Source organism: Dromaius novaehollandiae, chromosome 1 (assembly GCF_036370855.1).
Source record: "Dromaius novaehollandiae isolate bDroNov1 chromosome 1, bDroNov1.hap1, whole genome shotgun sequence".
Lineage (NCBI taxonomy): Eukaryota > Metazoa > Chordata > Aves > Casuariiformes > Dromaiidae > Dromaius > Dromaius novaehollandiae.
The window spans coordinates 138,819,610-138,841,969 of NC_088098.1; the positions used below are offsets into that span (position 1 = coordinate 138,819,610).

Consider the following 22,360-nt stretch of genomic DNA (forward strand, 5'->3'; position numbering starts at 1 on the left):
GCCTTTGAAAACTCCTTCTGTAATTAGAAAATTAAAAAGTACTTTCAATTTTTGTTGCTAGGTATGGAAGAGTCTTGAACTGTACTATTATTTCTGATAGCTGTAACTTACCAAATCCTTTAAGATTTTAAAAATGAAAATACTTGAAAAGATCTTTTCTCACTATTTTTTGTATTGCATGGACAGAAAAAAACCCCACATCTAGTAAGCTTATACCTTTCTGGGTTGACAAAATCCTCAAGAACTGTTAACTTTTTGCCCATAACTCTGTCTTTGTCACTGTAAAAAGTTCTCCTACTCTTCCTTCTTGCATATTCTTTATTTTCAATCTTAGCTAAGCCAACATAAAAACCTGTCGCTGCTGAACAGGTACTTCCATGCTCACCCTTCTTCTGCTCCCAGTCTCCTACTCCCAACTAGAGAATCTGCTGCTTTCTGCTGTGCCAGCTCTGGCTCTCATCTCCCTCCTCAGTGAGCCAGTTCAGCCTGCTAAATGGGAGGAAGAAAACTCTACACTCTGTTTGCTGTATTAGTTTGTGACAAGTGCCAAAGCTGATGGAAGGGAAGCAGTGGCAGCATGTGGCTGCGAACAAGGGATGGAAGAGGAACAGGACTTAACAGGAGCAGGACCATCCTTTCTGGTGGCAATGAATTGTTAGACCAGCCTAATTCAAGCTGCAAAACCTCACCTTTATTTGCCCCTCTTTCTGGTTTCTCCCTCTGGTATGTTCTTAATCTTCTTGTTATTATGTTTTTCTCCCCTTTCCTTAACACCCTGTTCCCTCTAAGTTCTGCACCTCTCCCTTTCTCCCTTGGCTGGTCTTTTTTCTTTTCTTTTCTTTTCTTTTTTAAATAGCTTCAACAGTCTCATCTCCTCTTCTTCATACATTTCTTTTGGCTGTTTACTGAAACATGTCCCCTCACGTTTTAATCCCAACCTTTTCTAATGTTTAACATTTCCTTTTGCATTGACCATTGTCAGAAGATATGGCTAAAAAGAAGGTGTGAAGCTATAGTGCTCGAGGACAGAAATATTATAAGCCTCTCCCAAATCTTGTTAAGTCTGCTTTCTGTTGCTTTCTGTGGTCCAATGTCATACCTGTAGAGCAGAGGAAAAACAACACTGAAATCAGAGTGTATGATACCATGTGGAATTCTCAGGTTGAAACTAGCTCTTTGTAATAAATAAAAAGCCAAGCTTCAGAAATATTTCCTGCATTTCTCCGAAGAAAGGAGAGTTACTTTACAAAATTATTTTCTGAAAAACATTTTTTTTTGCAAGGGCTTTATATTACCTTTGTTTATAGATAATGCAACACACTGGTTAAGGTGCTTGCCTAGACTGTAAGTCTGAAACAGTAAAATTCGTTGATTTCACATGCCTCAAATGGCAGTGCAATAAGGCAACTTTCTCAGAGAGGAACTCAGAGTAACTGGGAAAGTTACTCTTGCAGCAAACATTTTGGTAAAGCTTGCAAAAAAAATGATTAAAAAGACGCAAGAGGGCTCAGGAAGTCATCTAGTCTGTCCCCAGCCTAAGGACAGGTCATCCTACTTAGGTCATTCCCAAGTGAAGTTTGTTTATGTGTTTTTTAAACACTTCCATTGACGGAGATGCCATTATCTCCTTAGGCAAGTCAAAGAGAAGTCACTTATAACACGGTAGAACACAGAATAGGAGAATATATGGTAGAAAATGGTAGAACAGTACTAGTAGAACAGCAGGAAAGCGGTATACTGGGTAGTAGCAGAATACTAGTAGAGTTAACAGTTGAATATATGTGCCATATCATAAAACAGCAGAATACAGTTTTCCTTCAGAATTTGTCCCATCTTCTACAGTTTCGTGAACACACCTCCGCAGCATAATCTGCATCTGTGCGGTAGTGTTTCATTTCTCAAAGCCTGCGCGTTCAGGGAGCATGAGCCAGCCCTCCCGAATCACACAGCATAAAGATATAATTTAAGAAAAAAAAAAAGAGGAAGAAGAAGAAGGAAAGGGGGGTTATTTGCTCCTCTGTCCTGAACCTGCAGGCTCGACCGGCGCCGCCGGCTGTGCGGGTTTTTGCGTTTTTTTCGCGCTGCCTCGCCGCAGGGCAGGATCTCTCCCTCTAGGGAAGGGCCGAAGTTGCTGAGGCCCTCGAGTCGGGACCGGCCCGCAGCGCGGCGGGGGCGCTCCGCGGCCGCGCAGGGGCTCGTCCCGCCGCGGGGCCCCGCGCGGGGCGGAAGGACTGTGGCCGCCGCGCCCCCAGCGGCGGCGGCGCCTCCTCTCTCTCCTCCCCCTGGCCGCGCCGGCGGGGGGCTGGTGCGCGCCGGCAGCGGGCTGCGCGGGGGCGCAGCGGCGGCGCGAGTTGCGACCGGGGCTCGGCTGCCGGCTGCGCGGCGCTGCGCTGCGCGGCGGGGGATGGTGCGGGCGGCGGCGGCCGGGCCGGAGCCCCGCGGCGCCGCGGCGGAGTGAAGGGCGCGGAGGGGCTTGCGCCGCGCCGCGCCCGCGCCCGCGCCCATGGGCGACGCGGTGTTCAGCGAGAGGCCGCCGCTACGCTACGCGGTGAGTGCGGGGCCGCGCCGCGGGGCGCGGAGGGGGCCGCGGGCGGGCAGGGCTGCGCCCCCCCGCCCCGTGCTCACGCGTGTCCTGTGCGCGCGGGGCGCGGAACTGGCCCCCCCCTCCCCCCGCGCCCCGACGGCGGCGGCATCTGCCCCGGAACCGCCGGTGCGGGGTGGGTTGGCGGCGGGATTGGGGGGCCGCCGGCAGGGGCTCCCGAGGAGGAGGGCGCCTTCCTTCCGCGGGTGCTTTGTCACGGCCTTGCGGAGCTGCCGCACCGCACCCGGGCGCGCACCGCGCACACACACACACACACACACGCACGCATACACACACACACGCACACACACTCACCCCTCGTGCACACGCACCCCACGCGCGGCTCCACCGTTTAAAGCACAGGGGACAGTTTCGTCGTCCTTCCCGCTTCTTGCGTTTGAAAAAAGCGCAAAAAAAAAAAAAAAAACAAACCCAACCCCGAAACGCACCAACAGCGCAAACCCCATGACTCTCCCCCACCCTTCCCTCTCCGCAAATAAGTGGGGTGCGGACCCGAGTGGGGCGAGGGGAGCACGGACACACACCCGGTGACGGGCACCTCCTCAGCGCCGCAGCGGGGTGGTGCGTTGGGGGTTTCGTTTCTGTCCTGTGTACGTTTCGTGCTTTGGTGGAGGCGATAGCGAAATATTTTTAATGTTAATAAAAAGTCAAGGAGTGCCGCGACTGCTGGGATGCCCTGAAGAAGCTGGGCTGCAGTATGCACAAAGCGCGGTGGTTTAACCCAGCTCCTGGGCAGCTCCTGGGACAGAGGCGCGTTTGCAAAAGGTGCTTTAAAGAAGGCATGAGAATCTCTTCTAGAGTCACGTAGAAAATTTGTCCCTTTTCTTCCTCTTGCAAGTCGACTGGATGAGTGAATCACCAGTCCCAGAAGTGTTCTCAGTAACTGGTTCCCGCACAGCTCCTGTTGCACTGTATTTTATCATTTTGTTCACGAGTCTGTGCTGTCGAAAAGCCACTTCCTTTCTACTAGCCTTATTAGGAGCATTTTCTTAGTTGCTTTGGCAGGAAAAAAAAGCCACATAAAAACAACCAACTGCCTCCTCTCCTAAAGCCATAAACAAATGCTAGCACAAGTAAAAGCATACATGGTATGATACTGCTGTCGTTTACATTCGTGTAATTAATGAGTAATTTTATTGCACTTGATGAAGTTTTGTGAGAATTGTAAGTCTGAGCAGACTTGCATTTCTAGCCCTGGTGAATACAAACGCCAGCTAGCCCTGCAAGGGAAGAGTCAATATCCATTGAGCTGACGTTCACTTGCATAATAAACTGTGGCTTGTTCTTCTCGCCTAGTTCAATTTGATTCCTTCAGTATTGGTCATTCAATTAAATTTCTTGTTATGCCTTTTTTAAACCTTACGTGAACAGTCTAGAAGAGTTTCTCTTTTTAGCAATGTCTTTCTTTGCAAATACTCTTGTACTCACTCAACTAGAGCTATCCCTCAGTACACTCAGCTGCTGCGGGAACTCTGCAGCTTTTAGAGGCAGTGGTAGATTGTCTAAAACATTCACACAGAAGCAGTTAGCTTTCTGTATTATGTATGGGTAGTGATAATGAATTCAGTTATCATGCACCAAATCAATGGATCCCTATTCTTTTAATGGGGTAGTTGCCCGGTTCATACTTAGACACGTAGTAGACCAGTAACAGTTATGTCACATGCTAGCTCTGTGGAACTTTTATTACTTCCTGTGATTGTGCTTGTCAGGCTACCATCAATTACTACTTACAAACACATTATTGTTTCTGTCAGTTGGGTATCAGTCCATTTTCTTGCCTGCAGCCAGCAGCAGATAATATATTGAGTTCAGGTCAGCAGTCACGCAAAGAGAAAAGCAGGATAGCCAACCACATCAGATGACCATTACCACTGTTGCAAAACCACTGTTCTCTTCTGGAGAAAATGTGTTCCTCCGAATATTTTTAATAGTAGTAGTAAATAGCACTTACATCTAGGAGGAAGGTGAATTCTGCAGATGATGTTCTTAATTTTTTTTGGAGAATATGGTTCCAGATACTATGCATAATGTATGCATAAGCTTGATGTTACTCCTATGAATAGCTTAATTGAAATCAAATGCTTGCTGACCTGAAGATAGGCTAAGCCTTTAGAGCTTTGTTGGATTGAGGCCTTAGTAATTACTGCTTAAATGTAACTTAGTGCCATTCTTTTTAACGCTGAATAATTGCATGGTCTAGGTACAAATCAAGTTACTGGAGTGTTTTGATAAAAATGAAATAAAAATTATACTGTGTTATAGTATTTTAACAGCAATTAATTTGTTGGCAGAACAAATTATAGCTGTTTCTATGGTGGGCTTTTCTTTTGCTTTTTAGGATTGATAATTAAAGTTTCATAATTTTTATAACAGTGCATAAGGAGGCATCTGCATTAGTTCGGATCAGGAGTGTGGTTTGAAAGCAAAGCTGCTAGTCGTCCCTGTTGCTGTGCTTTGGTTCACGTCTCAGGGCAGCCTGGAAGCATGGAAACTGAGTTCTGTTCCGATGAAACTAAACTGCAAGATGTGCTCCAGGAGCACTCCTATTGCTGTCCAGCCCCTAGAGGGTGTTTAGTCCTCAGGACCAAGCTAGAGCTAACCTGAAGGCAAACTTCTGAAATTCATATACTTTGGACATCAGGTCCTCAGTACCAGCTCCTTCCCCTGCAACCTGCTGTTAGTAAGCAGTGCAGCATGGTAATGTAGCCATTGATTCTGAAGTGCCATAGTATATTTGCAAACATGATTTATACTCATGGAGAATTAAATTTAAGACTATAACCTCTATCATTATGATGATGTAATCTGTGCTGAGTTTTATCCTGTGTATGCCGGTTCTGAGTGAGATGTCTGACAGTTATGTCCCAGTTACGCTCTGGACTAAGCACTGGTGTCGCATCGCCAGAAAGCTCAGGTATGCAAAGACGTCATTTTAACCAGTTGAAACATTGTTCAGTGAAAAGGAGGTTAGAAGAAATCAGCCAGTGGAAGAAGAATAAAAATATCTTACTAAAGGAGAGTAGGTGAAGAAAGGAGGGTTACACATTTACCACGGACAAAGCTGACTTTTTTTCCTCACAAGCTATATCATTTAACTAGCCCAGAGATCTCTTCTCCCTTTCTGAAGTTTGCATCCATATAGTATATTAATGAAAACTTGCAGACATTAATCATATCTCACCTCACTATATGCTGCCTAGCCAAGCTGTAGCCTTTAATTTTTAAGTCTAGGTTAGTCTAACCTGCCCATTAATCATCTTTGCTATTCTCTACCCAATTCACTCTGATTTATGAGCTATTTTTGGTGTCGTGGTATCCATAATTGATATTAAAATCTCCAGATATTCCAGGGACTTTTTTCAAATGATTAACTAAAGGGGGATGGTCACCTTCCTGACTCAAGATTTCTTCCTATTGGTTCCTAAGTTTGTGTGGCTTTTTTTGCATCTTAGCAGCAGTTGCAGGGGAAAAAAAGAACAGCTTCATATATTTTAGCTAAAGCACTGGTAAGCAATACTATACTTACATGACTTTAAGAAATCCATTGGCAATTTGAAATGTAGCTTTTTACGTATATGAAGAAAAGACTAAAAAAAGCCTCTGGTGTTGCACTACAAATGCCTTAGGGGACCACAGTAGGAAGCCTGAAGTATGATCTGGCTTGCATGTAGCCATTTTAGTCAACTTTGTCTTGAAACATCTGGCAGAAGGATTTCAATGAAAGGTCTTTAACTGGGGAACAGGAGAAAACAGAGAGGAGCTGGGCTTTGGAAGTGTCTGCCTTGACCTGTGGAGTGCTGTAGAGGATTATTTTGAAGCAAAGAGGCAAGAGTCTTCCTCGGAGAAGAAACCAGGAGTTCTGCCAGGTTGCGCGCTGCTATGTACTGAGCAGAGGGGACAATTGGGTAAAGGACAAAGAGAAGACATAAATACAAATTAGTTCAAGCCTCTGACTGTAATACAGATGCTGAGGTCACCTCCAATTCAGCTGTCATCCCACTGAATATTTTGAGAACGGATGGATTTTTCCTTCCTCCAGTAGCATTTGAGGTATTTTGTTGTTTTGTGTTTTGGCTCAGTCTGTGTCCAGTTGACCCTCTGTTGGTGTGGTGTGCAGACTTTCTCTTCATTTTTACCATCCTAAATCTGCCACTCTGTGTGGAAGGGTGAAGGAAACAAAAGAAACAGTTTGCAAGGGAAACTATGACACTGGTAAACCACAGAATGCTTTCTGGAGCACATAAAGAATTAAAAAGAAGATAATAGACATTTTCCTCCAATATTCTAGTTGTAGTAATGTTAATTGTTACTTGTAACAATAAGAGATTACAAAATAATTCAGAGTGGAATGGTCAGATTGGTGGTGACACTTTAGAAGTGTGAACTAGAACAGTAAAAATGTGTTTGTGAGCAAGAGCCAAGTACTGACATCCTCCTGTGGATTTGATTGTGTTTTGCAAGAATCCACAATCTAAAAGAGTTGCTTGTCCTTCCGGTTTCAAGACACATTGCCTGATGACTCGAGCCTTCAGTCACTCACAGATTTTAACAGCAAGATTATGTGCCACAAGCAGACCCCATTTATTACAGCGATTGTAGCAAATCCTACAAGTAATTTATCTTACAGGGATAATAACATCAACTTCCCTCTTTTTCTTTAAAGCAACACATTGAAGAAATGGCCCCAGGGCTGAATGAAGCTTGCCAGGATCATTCGTCTGGCTCACTGTCCTGCTTCTGGCCTGTCTTTTCAACAGGGCTCTTCAGGAGCAAGCTTGAGACTGTGCAAATTATTCTCATGGCTGTAGGCTGTTCCAAGCTGTTTTCCTTCCTTGGGGCATCCCAGACCCTCCCCCCTCCACTGGTGTTATGATAAAAAGCTGGGTGGCCCTTTAGAAAAGTACCTGCTATGAATGGTCTGCCTTCACCTAAATCATTTGTCTGGTTTCTCTCTCTTCCCAAGGGCCCTCCAGAAGGAAGCAGCTCAGGAGGGAACCGAACCAGGAGCCCAACAGTGCATGTACAGATTAACTGTACAGTAGCCTTGCAGTCAGTCTTGGTGAGGTGGCAGACAGGCCATGGGGTTCCTGCACTGCTTGATGTTAGTCTAAGTTCTTGCCTGCTCAGCTACAAAATGCAAATGTCTCTGCTCTGGAGAAGACAGTAGCATATTTTTTAATATTCTGAGTACTCAAAGGCAGAGTTACCTGGCTCAAAAAAGTTAAATCACCCTGTAGGTTTTGTTTCAAGTTAAGAAACTGAAGAATATTTTCAACTTGGTCAGATAAGCAAATTACAGAAGAGGCAGTTAACAGTAGAGGAGTGGTTAAATGTTCGTATTTCCGGCACTTGACTCTCCAGATTTATTCATCAGGGACTTGGGCTGACTTCATGCATGTAGGACTTCTTTGCCAAAGAGCTGAGGAATACGATTTGTGATGACTGTTGAGCCCAGTCCTTCATTCTTCGTTTGGGTGAAATTCCCATTGAGAGCGATGATTCATGTTACAAAAGTGTAAGCATTCAGAAAGTGGTTTTATTGCTAAGCTCTAAGGAACACACATGAATACAGGAAACCAGCACTTTTTGTCACTCAGTAATGAAGACCAAGGCCAAGCTTTGATAGTGATGGAACCTGAAGTGAGTGTAGCCAGCTCCTACCAGCCGTGCAAAACGGTCATGAGTTAACACCAAAGAGCCAGGACGAGAGGAAGGGAGGAAGTGAAGAGCTCTCGTGTGTGTCACAGGCTCTTAGAAAATTGCAGGAAGTAGATTTCAATTTAGATTAGGTCATTTTTTTACAGTTCTTGGGCTCTTAATGTATTCCTGGGGCTCTGCACACACACGTGCATATGAATTTCCTTTCTCTCAGTGATGGCACGTCTAAATATAGATGCGGGGGCGTGTTTGTGAGCCAGGAGGGGAAGGATGGGGGCAGATGCAGATCAAGTTTGGCAAGGTTTATTAAGTCAGGTACAGAGCTGCACTGATGTGGTTGTATTAGTCTGTCCCCAGACGTTGGCTGGAAATAGAGGTGATTTTAAGGATACTGGACGTGGCTATTCCTTGTAGAGACAGCAGGAGGTAAAGCTTCCCTTTCATTTGATTTCTTTTCCTGTCCTTACGTAGCATGATTTATCACTGCAGCAAAATTGCAGTTCTTGTAATAGTACTTACAAAGATATTGTTTAATAAAACTATGTATGATTTGAGCTTGAGAATATTTATTCAGAGAGACATAGAATCATTTAACTGATGCAGCTGTCTGTATCTCTAGTACAACTTATTAAATTTCTCTGGTAGGGGATTTAATCAACTAGCGATAGCCCTTGTTAAAGGTGGTGTATGAATGAGATTTCAAGCTCACAATACTGTGGAAGTCTGTGCAAGCAGCAAGGTCATGTGTGGCCAAAATCAGCAGCCTGTGCAGTCCTGGAAGGAAGGCTGGCCATGCGGCTGAAGTGCAAGACAAGAACTGGGTATTTTGGGCTCTGTCATGCCCTTCTTTTGTGATTGTGAACAGGGCACTTTTACTCCTCCCCCCCCCCTTTTTTTTCCCCCCTCTCCTATGAAAATAGGTCTCTTCCTGAAAGAACTGTTGAGTGAAAATAGATGTGAGTATTTAGGAGAGGTTCAGATGTGCAGGTGGTGTGATAGAGAACTATCCATAACTAAAAATGTTGGACTCTATCAGGTAGGTATTTCTTTCACAGATTGATGCTTTGTATTTGAGTTTCACTTGCTAGAACCTTTTTGAAATTTGCACATGGCTTTTTACATTTTTTCAGCCTGAAGAGTGAAGCCATGTAAATGGAAGATGATTTAGGTTGCAGATATATTTAAATAGTTGTTCTACTTTTATTTATCATCAGGTGCTAGTTAGTTTCCCCTAATGCCCTTGCATAGTACTGTGAGGAAAGAATTACGAATACTTTAGGAGGTTCCTTGCTTGTGATATTTGTTTCTGTTGACAAAAAATAATAAAGTATTTTTGCTAGCCATAGCTCTTGAAGAAGCTAATTTATTCCAAATCTAAATTGCAAATCAAAATAACACCTAAGAAACCGCCTGTTTTACATGACATGCTTACAAAGGCTTTTGAACACTTCTGAGCTTTTTCTTTCCTTTCTCTACTAAGTACCTCTGATTGTCATCCACTGGTTAGTATACCCATGAAAATGCTGTTCCCTGCTCTTGCTCTAATGGAATATCTGTTTCTGTAGCTGTAGTATAATCGAACTCAGCAGCTTGGACAAGATATATTCAAAGTTCAAATTTCATACTATTCCTGCCTTTGTATGATATTTGAGACTACAGTCATGGAAATGAAATGGCTATCTTTTGTCTAGGGAATAAAGGAGGTGTGCATACATTGTGTTCCTTACAAAAAGAATCTGAAAACCTTTCTGAAGCAAGCCTTGGCTGACATATCCGCGTGGTTCACATCCACTTTCTCTAAAGGGGTGTCAACTCTTAAAGCTCCCTTGGGGAGAAGCCTGGGTCTTATCAGGACTGGCTGGCTCGGAAAAGAAAAATAACTAATGTTTTTCTTACTAGCAGTTACTATCCAAGACATTATCGACTGTGCACAGTTAAAAGGATTTCCTGAATATATTCTCTACTAAATCAGAAAGAGCGTTAGAAATTGCTAATGAGAAATCAGATATTACAACAGTACTTTTATTGACTGCAATAGTGGTCGGTTGCTAAAGGCAACGTGAGTAAAGTTTGGGTCTCTTAAGGCTGTGGTGCCCTCAGGTATGCAAAAAGAGTTAAGTGTTAATTATAACTGCCTGCAAGGTTGTCTGTTGTTATTGCGTAGCTGAATGCTTTAAATTTTTGTGGCTATCGAAGGCATCTTTGGAAATGATACTGGGGGTTGTCTGATCTTTCATCGTACAATTAAATTGGTCATTTTTAAATAACATTTTATGTATGTTTTTGTGTATGACTTTATCTGTATCTGATTAGCAAGCATCTTTGCTACATTGCCATGAAGGTAGATGATCCTATGATCTTCTGATTGTACTGTACTGTATAATTCCACTGGATTATAGCCAGTGTTTTTGTCTACTGTGAACAATTAGCATTTCTGAAATCATGCATCTTGAATACATGGCTAGGCATGTCTCAGGCACCTGACTTGTAGCACTCATACTTGGGGTTGAGTGGCTGTATCTCTTGAAATTTGCAATTGTCTTGGTGTTGATAAGGATATAATATTTGCAAAGGTTTGCATATTTAGAAAGCTTATTGCATTAAGTCTAGATTGCCAGATTTGTTTTACCAACATAAATTAGATGATGTTTAATGTTTATTTTCCTCCTTTGCTCATTAGTCTGTAAAAGTTCCTGTTATGCTCATCTATACATGACTTACCTTATGGATTCAGTGCCAGGGCAGGCTGAAATTCTTCTCATTTGAGTAAATTACTGTATTTTTTTCAGTCTGTTCCTGTTAATAAATATCCTAAGGCTTGCAGAAGAATTTGTTTTTTTCATCACAAGCTGTGACATAGAATCTGAAGATGATCATTTGATGGGTGGATATTAAACTTGCTTAAAAACTTGGAAATATATTCATGCTTTCCTGGGGGGGGGGGGGGGGGGGGGGAGAGGTCTTGAATGAATGTAGTACATAGTGCTATCTGTATGAAAAAAACCACATTGTGTAGGAAGAAAACTGTAGGTGCTTGCAGACAGTCCTTATCTTGCTTAAATATGTCATGGGTCATCAAACAGATGTTCAGTCCCGCTTTGTAGCAGAAGCCACACCATGTATTTCCCTTGGCAAACTGTCTTACATTCCAGCGACCCTCTGGGTAAACTGTCCTTTAATTGGTACCATGGCCTTAAATGTTTCCTTTTTTCATCAGTGGTAAATCGTTCATGTCCTATATCATTTCCAGCTGTCATTAATATTTGCATGTCATGATTATGTATCCCTTTAATGGCAGCTGTGCATATTAAATGTTGGAAGCATTCCCCATTCCCACAAAAATTATCTAAAATAAAAGCAAGTGAGTGATTTATTTTAGTGCAGAGTGTGATTCTGGAGAACTTGTGGCAGGACTAAGGAGATTTTGTTGATTTGCAAGTGGAGATCTCGGTGAGTAATCGGGGAAACCCCTGAGCAGCTGGTTGCTTCTTCTTCCAGATACCTCTTTTTGTGGTCTTTCCTGTGGGACTTTCATATTCAGGTTCATAGCTCATTCCAGGATCTGAGCACATCTGGACCAGTGGGTACAAACAGGTGGTAGTAGAGAGAGAGCATGACTTGGCTTTTTGCTGGAGGGTGGATGTCTTTCAGTGTTGCAGTTGACTTGAATCTCGTACTTCTGATGCCCTCTGCAACGTCTCAGAAAAGCAGGGGTAGGAGTCATGACCCAGATCCTTTTGTCTCATCCTGTATGAGAAGATGTAAACACGAAACTGGGGAGGGTCTGATCCCTGAGAAACATTGTACCCGTCCTGCGAGGGATATAGGATCTTCAGGTCTTGAGAACATATAAACATCTGGATCACGTTTTCACTGGTGATATGTCTGACTTACGTCTGCCTAGCTTTTCAGCATCATTTTGGTGACAGACAGCTGTGTCAGGCGTCAGTGCGTCCTAGCACTTCTGTTCAGCTCAGAAATAGCAGACAGCCCTTTCTAGTAGGGAGCTGCTGACCTGTGTCCTTGTAACGTCAAGCTTAAATTGCACTGGTGGTGCCTGCTTAGGGCTACTCCTGAATGAACATAGGAGGCTCCTGCTAGCTGAGATGCAGTACCATATCACAGCTGAGCTTTGCATTGCTTACTTCCAGCTGCTTGTCGTGTACAAAAGCCTACATCATCTAGGAGCAAACAGCAAAAGATTTCACCTGCTCCTGTGCTGTGTGACCTCATAAGTCAATCCTGTTCTCAGCATGTCCTGGTAATTAAAAGCACTGTTTTTTTCCCGGGGCAGTTTCTTGTCCCTCGCCTTCAACAGCAAGAGAACTTTTGGGAACTGGTGGATCTTCAATTTGCTGAGCTTCAGGGCATATAATTTGTTCTTTTAGTAAGATGGGTTCTGATACATAGTCCTGAAAGGTAGCTGATTCTGGGCTGCTTTGTTTGTTTTTATGGGGTTGCATGATCCTGCAACTGGACATTCTGGCTGGAAGATAGAAACTTGCTAGTGATTGGCTTTATTCTCAGAACTGATGAGGAGCATCAATAAAAATTCCTCTATAAATATTTATGGGATCTTTTTGCATGTCATTGTCCTGAAATGTATTCAAGAGGTCTGATTTAAATTGACATAGATCAGAAATTCAGTCTAAGGCCATGGGAAAACAGATTGACTACATGCGAAGTTGAGAGCTTCATTTCCCCCTTACTTACCTACTTCCAGAATGCATCTGCATTTTACTCCAGATTTTCCATGCACTATCACACAGGCTATGTGAAGCAATACCAAATTATATATTTATGAGAAGTTAAGATGATAAAAATTTTACAAGAGAGCAGAGCTAATCTTCATCAGAATCACAGTGGAGAAAAAAAGGTAAAAGATGGCAAGTTATGCAGTCCATTTCCATAACTGTATTATTCTGTCAAATGTTTTTGTTACTAAATTTAACAAGGAGGGTGTGAGTCACTTGCATTTATTTACAGCAAAGATGCTATTGTCCTTTCTGATCAGCAAATGATCTTCTGGCTTATTAATGTTTTGGGGGAAATCCCCCCTCCTGTTGGTTGACTAATGGAGAATAGTCATCCCAGTAGAAGTGATCCATGACTTTAGAAGTGCTTCTTGCAGTTCTTCTTTAGTTATTTAATAGTTCTATAGTCTCTGAAAGCCTTGCTTGATGTGAGACATTTGGGAGTCTTTTTATTGAATCTTTCTTCATGAATGTGGGAATTTGTTTGCTGTCCGTCGTGCCCATGATGAACAGAACCATACATTTTACTTCTAGAGAGGGCTGTGTAATAGCTGGAGAGTATTTAAATCCTTCAGGGCTAGAACAGCATTTGTGACCATCAAAGAAAAGATGCCACAATGTGCCTAGTGTTTATAAATTAGACTGAACTGCTGTCAGGATTGTCGCTGTTCCTGTAGTGGGATAAATTTGGGCTTTTCCCACAGTGTGTCACAGCAGATTGTATCTTTTTTCATTTAGTGCATGTCCATTAGGCATTTAAATTCATCTAACTGAATTTACATTGGTGCAGATTTTCTCAAATCCAGGTAAGCAAGACTTCTAGTTCTGTGGCTTTAAATATGTTTTAGTGGCATTCAGACACATTGTAAAATGTGATGGGGAAAAAAATTACACTTTAGATTGTCAGATTTATTGTTTTTCAGTGACTCTGAGAGCTCCCCAGCTGAATTTAAAGATGTCTTTTCTAGCAGCCAGTCCTGTAAATTTAGGCAGCTGAAAGGTCAGGCTGCGTTCTTTTTCAAGAATTGCTGCTAGTACAAAATCCCCAGTAATTGTGACTGTGTAGCAAAACTCTTTTGATGTTGCAGTAGTCAGACTTGTTTCCAGCTCCTTTTTCTTTCTGTGGGGCTGATAAAGGTAAAGGGCAGGATTTCTGACCATAGAGTAAACAGAAGGTAGTTGAAATACATACAGAGAGCAAATCTGATGAGTAGCAAGTGTGTTTTTTTGGTTTTTTTTTCCAGTCTCTAAGTATAACCCTAAAGTGTTTGACAAGAAATACTGCTGCCAGGAAGTCATTACAGTTGTATTCCATGGCTATAAATACGGTACCTTTTACCTTCACATTCATACAACATTAAGCAGAGTTTGCATGTGTCTTTCTTTTGGTTTATTTTGTGCCAGTTGTTTAAATCATTTGCCCTTTATGTAGAATTTATGCCTGAAAAAGGAATTCCAACTGAAGAAGCATCATTGAATTCTTTTCCTTTAGTAACCTGTTACTCAGTATGGCTTTTTGTGTATTATATTTCAAATTCTCTTAAATTTGGTCTCTCTCAAGAAAACAAGAAAATGAGCCATTATGAAACACAGATGGTCATACTGAACAGTTTTGAGAAGATTTTGTCCAAAACACATTTTCAGTCCAACTAATCCCATATTGTTTCTGGTGGAATATTTATACTGTTTAATCAGCTCTCTAGTCTGCACTACATCTTTGGCTTTAGAAATAAATGTAATGCAGTTGACTCTTGGTAATTATTTACTTCAATGTCTTGAGGTTTTGCAAATCATATTTCGCCTTTCACTAAAAGTCACAGGAAGGAGCAGTGTTTTTCATTTCTCCTAGGTTTTGTGTGTGATCACATTTAGTTTGTTAACCCACATTCTCCCATATAGGTTTAGAATTGTGTTGAGAGCCTTGTGCCGTTCTCCTTCCTCCCAACTGTATTTCCTTTAATCTTGCAGGTCTAATTTTACAAGGTGAGGCTCTGTTTTGAACCCATGCAAGCCCTTCAAATTCACTTGTGATTGAGGACTTCAGCTGTAAAGATGCAGAAGATTGATGTAAAGATAATTCCCTCTTCCTCCCTCCTCCTTTTTTCCCATCTTGTATGGTCTGTCATCACCTTGTGTTTATTAGTCTTGTGTGTTTGAGAGACTTGTGTGTTTGATCTCTTATATAACACTGTTCTGTTAAGAGCGCTAGGCCAGTCTAAGGTTTTCATTTTACACGGATTAATACATGGATTAAATTTTGTTTACAGTGTATGTTGCAAACGTCCTGTCTGATATTTTTGGAAATGCTGTAACTTTGCTCATACTTAAGTCTGGAGTAAAACACACTTTGTCACTAAAAGCAGACTTCAGTTATTACTTCTGAAACTCCCAGCATTCATGTGCCTGCTTAATAAGGGTGAGATTGGTTTCAGTATTCTTAGGATTCCTCATTTGGCCCTTGTTTTAAAATAGGTTTTTATCCATTTCCTCTTTCCATTTACATTTATGCGTTTCCTCTCTCCTGCTGCATCATTCTGTGCTTCTGTGTGCCCCCTGTCTCCTGCCAGTACAGAAAATCATATATGGTACTTGTTTCTTGCACACTGGCATCTGAATCATCTGTAAGAAACTATTGGGTTAACTCATACCTCTGAGGTTTGTTTCAGATTCTTTGCAAGCTCAGATGGTTTTCGAATCTGTTTTCTTTTTTTTTTTTGGTCAATTTTTTTGCAAATATTCCACCCAACTTCTATCTTATAATGAAAACTCAAATTGTAATCAGTCTTTTTCCTGCTCTAGAGTGCATCGTATGCTCATGGTATGTCCTGTATTATTATTACAATTGAAGGAAATATGGATTTTATGAAGTACATTTTAGTTCTAAAGAATTCAGTAAATCTGTTGTGATCAGAAGACATTTAAATCCTATTCCATTTGTAAATCTCATTAAAACAGTATATCCTATGAATTTCCCTTAAAATCTTAGACAACCTGTAGCGCCAAACTGGAGTTCTCTTTGAGCTGATGTAGTGGTGTATTTCACACTACAGGGTGTAGCGTTAGAAGGAAGTTACATTATGTTTCTTGCTGGAAAAGGTGATGTGCGAACACATTTATTTGCTCTCTGACAATAAACACATGGGTAGAGTTGAAGATTTTAGAACATGTAATCTTACACATATCTTGTCATCTGAAAGCAATTTTTAGCTAACTAAAAATCAAAACCAGAGAACTATGAGAGTGTACCCCTGTGTGAACTAAGCAACCATGCAAGTTCCTTTATCTTGCCTCTTCTCCTTTTTGTGCCTGTCGTTTCCACAGTTTTTAATAAAAATCAACTTATAAACTGTTAGGAGCGGAACCCGTTCTTGTTCTGCAGAGTGTCTAAAACATTTTGGGACATTCAGAAGCAATAGCGTTAGAAGTGCGTACGTCCTTGGTTTTAGGAAATAATCTTGTTATTTTCATGGTGATTCATCTTGCTGTCTTCTGGCATGAAACATTTTGTTAAGCAGTGGTAATATTATTCCGATTTCTCTTAACTCAGTAAAACTTATATTTATCCATCAAGCGTGCAATAGCAAGGGGGAAAATAGGAGGTCACATTTATTCTGGGATGAGTGTCTGCAGTTAAAGAAGTTATTGTGAGGAATTAATGTGTCCTACTGTTCTTATTTTCTTTCTCTAATTTTGCTTGAATTGGCCGCTAGCTATCTTTGTGGATCTGTTTTAAAGCAAGTTTAAATACAGCTTAAACATGGTGATTACAGCAAGCCAACAATAAATACTCTGACTCATCACAGTGCATATTTAGATAAATATTTAACTGTGAGTTAATTTTTCAAGCAGAATCCGAATAAGCAGGTAATAAAACATGCTTTTTCCATCACATCGGTTAGAGGACCTAGATTGATTTACAGTGTGCTTTCTTTAAATCTCCTCAGAGTTCTGCTTGAAGCAAAAGTAGGAAGAAAAGTGTCTGTTTATTTCCTGGCACTCTGTTACACTCGTGTCTTAAGATTAGGTTTCTTTGCGTTAGGCATTGTCCTTTCTGTCTGTGTTATACCACATGCGGTTCAGATGGTCCCAGCCCCATGAATGGTGCTTTCAAGTTCTGCGATGGTTATGAATAAGCAAACTGAGTGAAGACTGAAGGTCAGGACTACTAGTGCCCTACTATATTGGCCTGCTCTGAGCAACAACAAGCTACAGTAGTGCTCTCATTTCTTCTGAATGAGGAGGAAAAATAACACAGGGTTTCAGGGGATGCTCTAAGTGCAGTTTTACTGAGGGTTTAGCTAGGTGTCTTCCATGGCTTCCACCCTGCACATTGCAGCCAGCCACTGCGATAGCAGCAGCTGTGCTGCCGATACACGCCACTACTTGATGCCTGTGCTGAGTGAGGGAGAGTATAACACTTTAAAGGAGTTTCTTCTATAGAAATTGCGCTGACACTCAAGGGCTGAAAAAATTCCTATCATCTTGCGAATATTTGGTGAACCTTGAGTCTTCTCAACAGACTTGGTTGGTTTTCAGTAGTCGTAGAGGTTGTTAGCTTCTGAAGACTTTGGCTGCAGTTTAGTTACTCAACAATGCTGAAAAGCAAGGCTCAGAGATTGATTTATAAATACATATAACATTTTCTGACCTATAAGCACCCCTGTTGACACACCCGCATATGTGAAGGCCAAGCCAGAACGCAAACCTACCTTCCTACCATGTTAGCCAGGAGCAATGCTAAAAGAAAGAAACTTGTTTAAGAAAAGAGAAGCTTGTAATCGTAAGTGTGTCTGTTTTACATGTACATTACAAAGTGTGCATATATATTACAAGGTATTGCATATTTGTGTGCATATATATTACAAAGTATTAGTTGCATATTTGTGTGCATATATATTGCAAAGTATTAGTTGCATATTTGTGTGCATTTTAATGCTGTGTTTATGTGTGTACTGTTCTCTTATTTCTTGTCTGTTGGAATTGTTTTACTTGAGGTTATCCACAAGATTACCCACTTACCACACTATGGAATAATGTCACTGGCATAGCCACCACATGAGAGAGGGAAAGCCTCACTGGTTGGTCTCTTGAGAGTGTAACCAAAGATTCATTCTCTCTTGCTAGAAGATATCTTGGTTACCTTTCTGAGATCAAATTCTGTTATCCATTTTGCAACTTCTTTGTGAGGATGGAGATTTCTTTAAAAAAGGGCAATCTGCAAAAAAAAAAAGAGGGCAGAGTATTTATGTTAACTTGTATTTTGTACACAAGATAGAAACTTTTGTGTTGCCAGGCAAGGTTAGATTTGCTGACATAACACCTAATAGTGACTCCTCATTGGTGTGTTATATTCAGTGTTTATAGTATTCAGTGCCCACCCAAGGGTTTTGGATATTTATTTTTCTAAAATTCTTTTCTTTAAAAACCTCTCTTCTAAGTGGATAATTTCTGTCTTTCAAGAAAAATAATTTCAAATAAAAAAAGGAAGAAAAAAGAGAAAGTTGCAGTTTTGACAGTAGCAGAAATAATTGCTGTAGTTTTGGGAATGAAAAATTCACCATCTTGGAGAAAACATTTATGTGCCAAGATATATGTATAGATAAAGCAAATAGTAACCTATAGTAATAACAGTGATGCACTTCTATTCACAGCTGTGCTTGCAGCAGGGTGCCTTGTCTATAGCACATAGGCTGGATCTGATTCATAAAAACAATTTATCCAGAGGATTTCAGGCTGTGTAATAATTTTGGCAGACTGCTTTCCGTTACCTTCTTTCTCATGCCTGTGTACCTCTCCCCTACTACAGGATGAAAACTGCATTGACCACTTGACCTTGTTATGAGGAGCGGCTATGATGATCCTGCAAGGCACTTTTTAGTCCCGTGGTTTTATGTTTGTATCAGGAGGGTTTGGTTGTTTCCTAACTCATTCACACTTCCATAGGTTCATACCCTCTTAAATGTAGGTAAGTTAGGCTTCCTAAATGACCACCGAAACATGTACTTCTAGTCTTAGGATATCCGTATAGGTGTAACTTGAGCATTGAGGAAAGGTGTAAAATGAAAAATAAAAGTGAAAAGGAAAATGAAAAAAGGAAGCTATTCTTGCACTCCTTTAAACATCTATATGTCACCTATTACTTCAGTATACATCTTCCTCCTGTTTGTAGTGTCTTGGATTCTTTTTAACCGTCACACTTTACTCTGTTTCCTGGAGACTTGTACTATTTAGCACAGCTGAGGGACCACAGGAAATGATCTCTTGACTGACTCTATTAATTATTGTTCCCCAGAGAATCTCTTTCCTCTTTAGAAAGAATGGCTATAGCAAACAGTAAAAGCATTCTAGAAACAAACTAGTGCAATTATTACCCACATGTTTGGTGAATTAGGGGACTGATCCTTTCCCCAAAGGTTTCATAGAAACATACTCATGTTGTCTCTGTTTTGATGCAACTGGGTCTTTTTTTATAAGAAAATCAGCCTTTGAGGCTGGAGTTCTTCATACTTGTTCAAAGCTTGAAAGTAATTTCTTTGGAACGAAAATACACGGAAAGGTTAACAAAATTCCATTTGACCAATATTGAGGAACGTAAGACACCAGGGGACCTCCTGGGTCATGGGTTCCAGCCCTTTTCTATTGCGAGCAGCTATGCATAATCCCTTACATAAATTCAGCAAGCTCTCTCTTAGAAGTGGTTTTTCTTCAATGTTATGCCTTCAGTTGAAGGACTCTTCCAAAACTCTGTGACTAATAGTTAGTAATTTTTTTATAATAGCCTAAATTTATTCTTGTGGCAGCCTGATCTTTTAGCTCAAACTGCACTTGTGCTGCCCTGGTAGCTACCCAGGCTTTCCCCCTTCATTTTGCTTAGCTGAAGAAGTGAGCTCTTTCTTTGCTCTGGTAGACTTCTTCATTCTGCGGATCTACCCAGAAACTCTGCTTCAGACTTGTTCCTTCATTCAGGTGTGAACTTTATGCATGGGGGGAAACAAACGACTGCCTGGGAGAGCAGACTGACGGGAGCTCGTAGCGTGGCCAGAAGTTGAAGGGAAGAAGTCTTCTGTCGCATGCCCTCCCCCACCCCAACTATAAATGGAGCCTGAGCTCAGCTGTGGACATCCACATTGCAGTGTTCTTCATTCAGATGAATGCCACCCGCTGGGACCTTTCCACCTCCCGCTTTCCCTTGTATTTCCCATCTTTTAAATAGATGCCCTAGTCAGCTTTATTCTGCCATCCCTCTAGAGAAGCATCCCTTAAAAGATTGTCACTTACTGTCTCCAGAAGCAGAGGAGCAGGGGGAAGCTGAGTGCCTGTGTCACTGTTTTTGCTCTGCTGGAGTTTCTCTTCAGGTGCATTTTGTGTGGGTCCTGTTTTGAGACCAGAAGAGGGAGTGAGGGTTTGAGGAGTTGGCAATTGGAAGACATGGGGCATGAAAAGGAAAGGAAAAAGACAAAGCATTCAGGAGACAGCAGGATATACCTGAGCAGACCTAACTGCAGCTCTGTCCTGTCGTGCCCCCACTTCCCACAGCTCTCCCTCCCTGTGTGCCAGAGTTACCAGCAAAGTCAGCCCAGGGCTTTATGTTCATAAAAATTCCTTGCACTTGGAGTAACAAGCATGGAGAAGCTCCTAGGTGCCTCTCTACTATGTTAAACTGTAAGTGAGACAACAGGTCGTTAGGACATGGGAATCTTTTGCTCACGTGAGCAGATTTCTGCTTGTTTGCACCACTGCTCCTGTGACAGCAATGAACTCCTCTATGGACAGGTGAGTGCGGGGGAAGCCTGCAGCTTTTGTGTTTCCTTAGCAATAGTTAAAGATACATTGTCAACGTGAAAATCACACTTCTTCCTGGAATGCCATATACACACTCGACAAAGTTGACTGTAACTTAAAGAAACAACATGAACTTCTCCAGTCCCCTTCCGCTCCCCAGTTCATTTGCTTTACTAGTTCTATTGTGTCTGCTTTGCCAATCTTGATAGAACAGAAAAATATGGGATTAAAAAGACACAGAACATTATATTAGCTAAAGAAAATTCCGCTGCAAGCTGAGTTAATTTAAAAAATAAATGCATTTTCCAGTCATGTGTTCTCTACTCCTCTCTTACATTGCTGCGCTTTAGACTTAAAATCATCACCTTTGTGCTATGGCGTGGCCCTTTGTGCTGTGCACACACACCAGGGATACGTTGCAGTTTCTGTGGGAAAGGTAATTTATACTTGTAAAACTTCAAGTGTGACATTAAGCATAGGGGTTCTTTTGCATTTCATGAATCTGAATGGAGAAGAAAAGGAACAAATCTGTGTATGCCTCATTGTTTTATGCAAAAGTGTTCTAGCTCTCTCCTACATCTTTTTCCCCAGGGCTCTAAAGTTTTAGTGGCACTTAGAAAAATGTTCAAAGGAAATAAATGCCAATATAATTTCTGTATGCAACATTTTAAGTACAGCAAAAGGCATTTTGAGATAGTGACTCATGCAAAGTATTAATAAATGTAACTGCACTGAAATTGCTTACAACTGCCTTTGTTACACTACAAAGGTGAGAGATGCTTCTGAAATGCCAAATCAAGATTAAATTGTCTTCAAACTTGTCCATCTGTAAATATCTCTCTAAAATAGATAAGAATCTTTTCTTAGGTTAGATCAGCTAATTATCCCTAAATAGGGGGAAGAGGGGGAGCCCACAAACTTCAGAAGTTTTCAGAAGCTTAGTGAAGACTCAAATTTTTTTATTCCTGTCCATAGGAGTATTCAAAAACTTTGAAATGAACTCTGCATGAGTTCTAAATCAAATAAGCAACAATTTTGGTTGTGCTACCCAACCTGTTTGCAAGGTGCCAAAATGGTATGGGGGTAATGAGAAGATAATTCCAGTTATTGGGGGCCTGGAAGGTTGATGACATGGAGCAGACTTACGTAGTCTCCCTTGTTCTGCTTTTCATGTCCTGAACAAGTTTAGTTATCAGGTGCAGTGGGATAGTGTTAAGAATCTGCTGGAGATGGCAACTTCAGATTTCAGTATGGCCTAGAAGTCCTTAATAATACTAGAGAAAAAAATAATACTGGGAGGTACATGCCTATGGGAAACTTTAATTTCTTGGAGAAGATACTATTAATAATGATAGGAAAGATATTTCTGGATGTAATAGCCAACATATTTCTTCTTCTAATAGTTATTGAATCAAGAGATCACTCTATTTCTGGCTTAGTTTTGGTATGTGGGAATGACCTTGTAGAAGAACTGGTTATGAAAACAGTCCTGAAACAACTGCTCACCGCTTACTTAATTTTAAATGGATAGGTGATCAAAATCCAGCTTGAAATTAGAGAG

The 22,360-nt window shown here is 41.4% G+C and overlaps 1 protein-coding gene across 3 annotated transcripts in view; it reads left to right on the forward strand.

Annotated features, from left to right (window-relative positions):
• ARHGAP6 (Rho GTPase activating protein 6) overlaps nucleotides 1-22,360 on the forward strand; it is a 344,640-nt gene that overhangs the window by 166,003 nt on the left and 156,277 nt on the right. Inside the window, exon 1 of one of the 3 annotated variants that reach the window (XM_064500420.1) lies at nucleotides 2,224-2,548. The exons of 1 other annotated variant lie outside the window; for it this stretch is intronic. Coding sequence is in view for 1 of the 2 variants with exons in the window: in XM_064500421.1 (XP_064356491.1) it covers nucleotides 2,504-2,548 (45 nt within the window). In the remaining variant the exon portion in view is untranslated. Of the gene's footprint in view, nucleotides 1-2,223; nucleotides 2,549-22,360 lie in introns of those variants that run through there. One more of the 3 variants, XM_064500421.1, reaches the window with a different exon arrangement.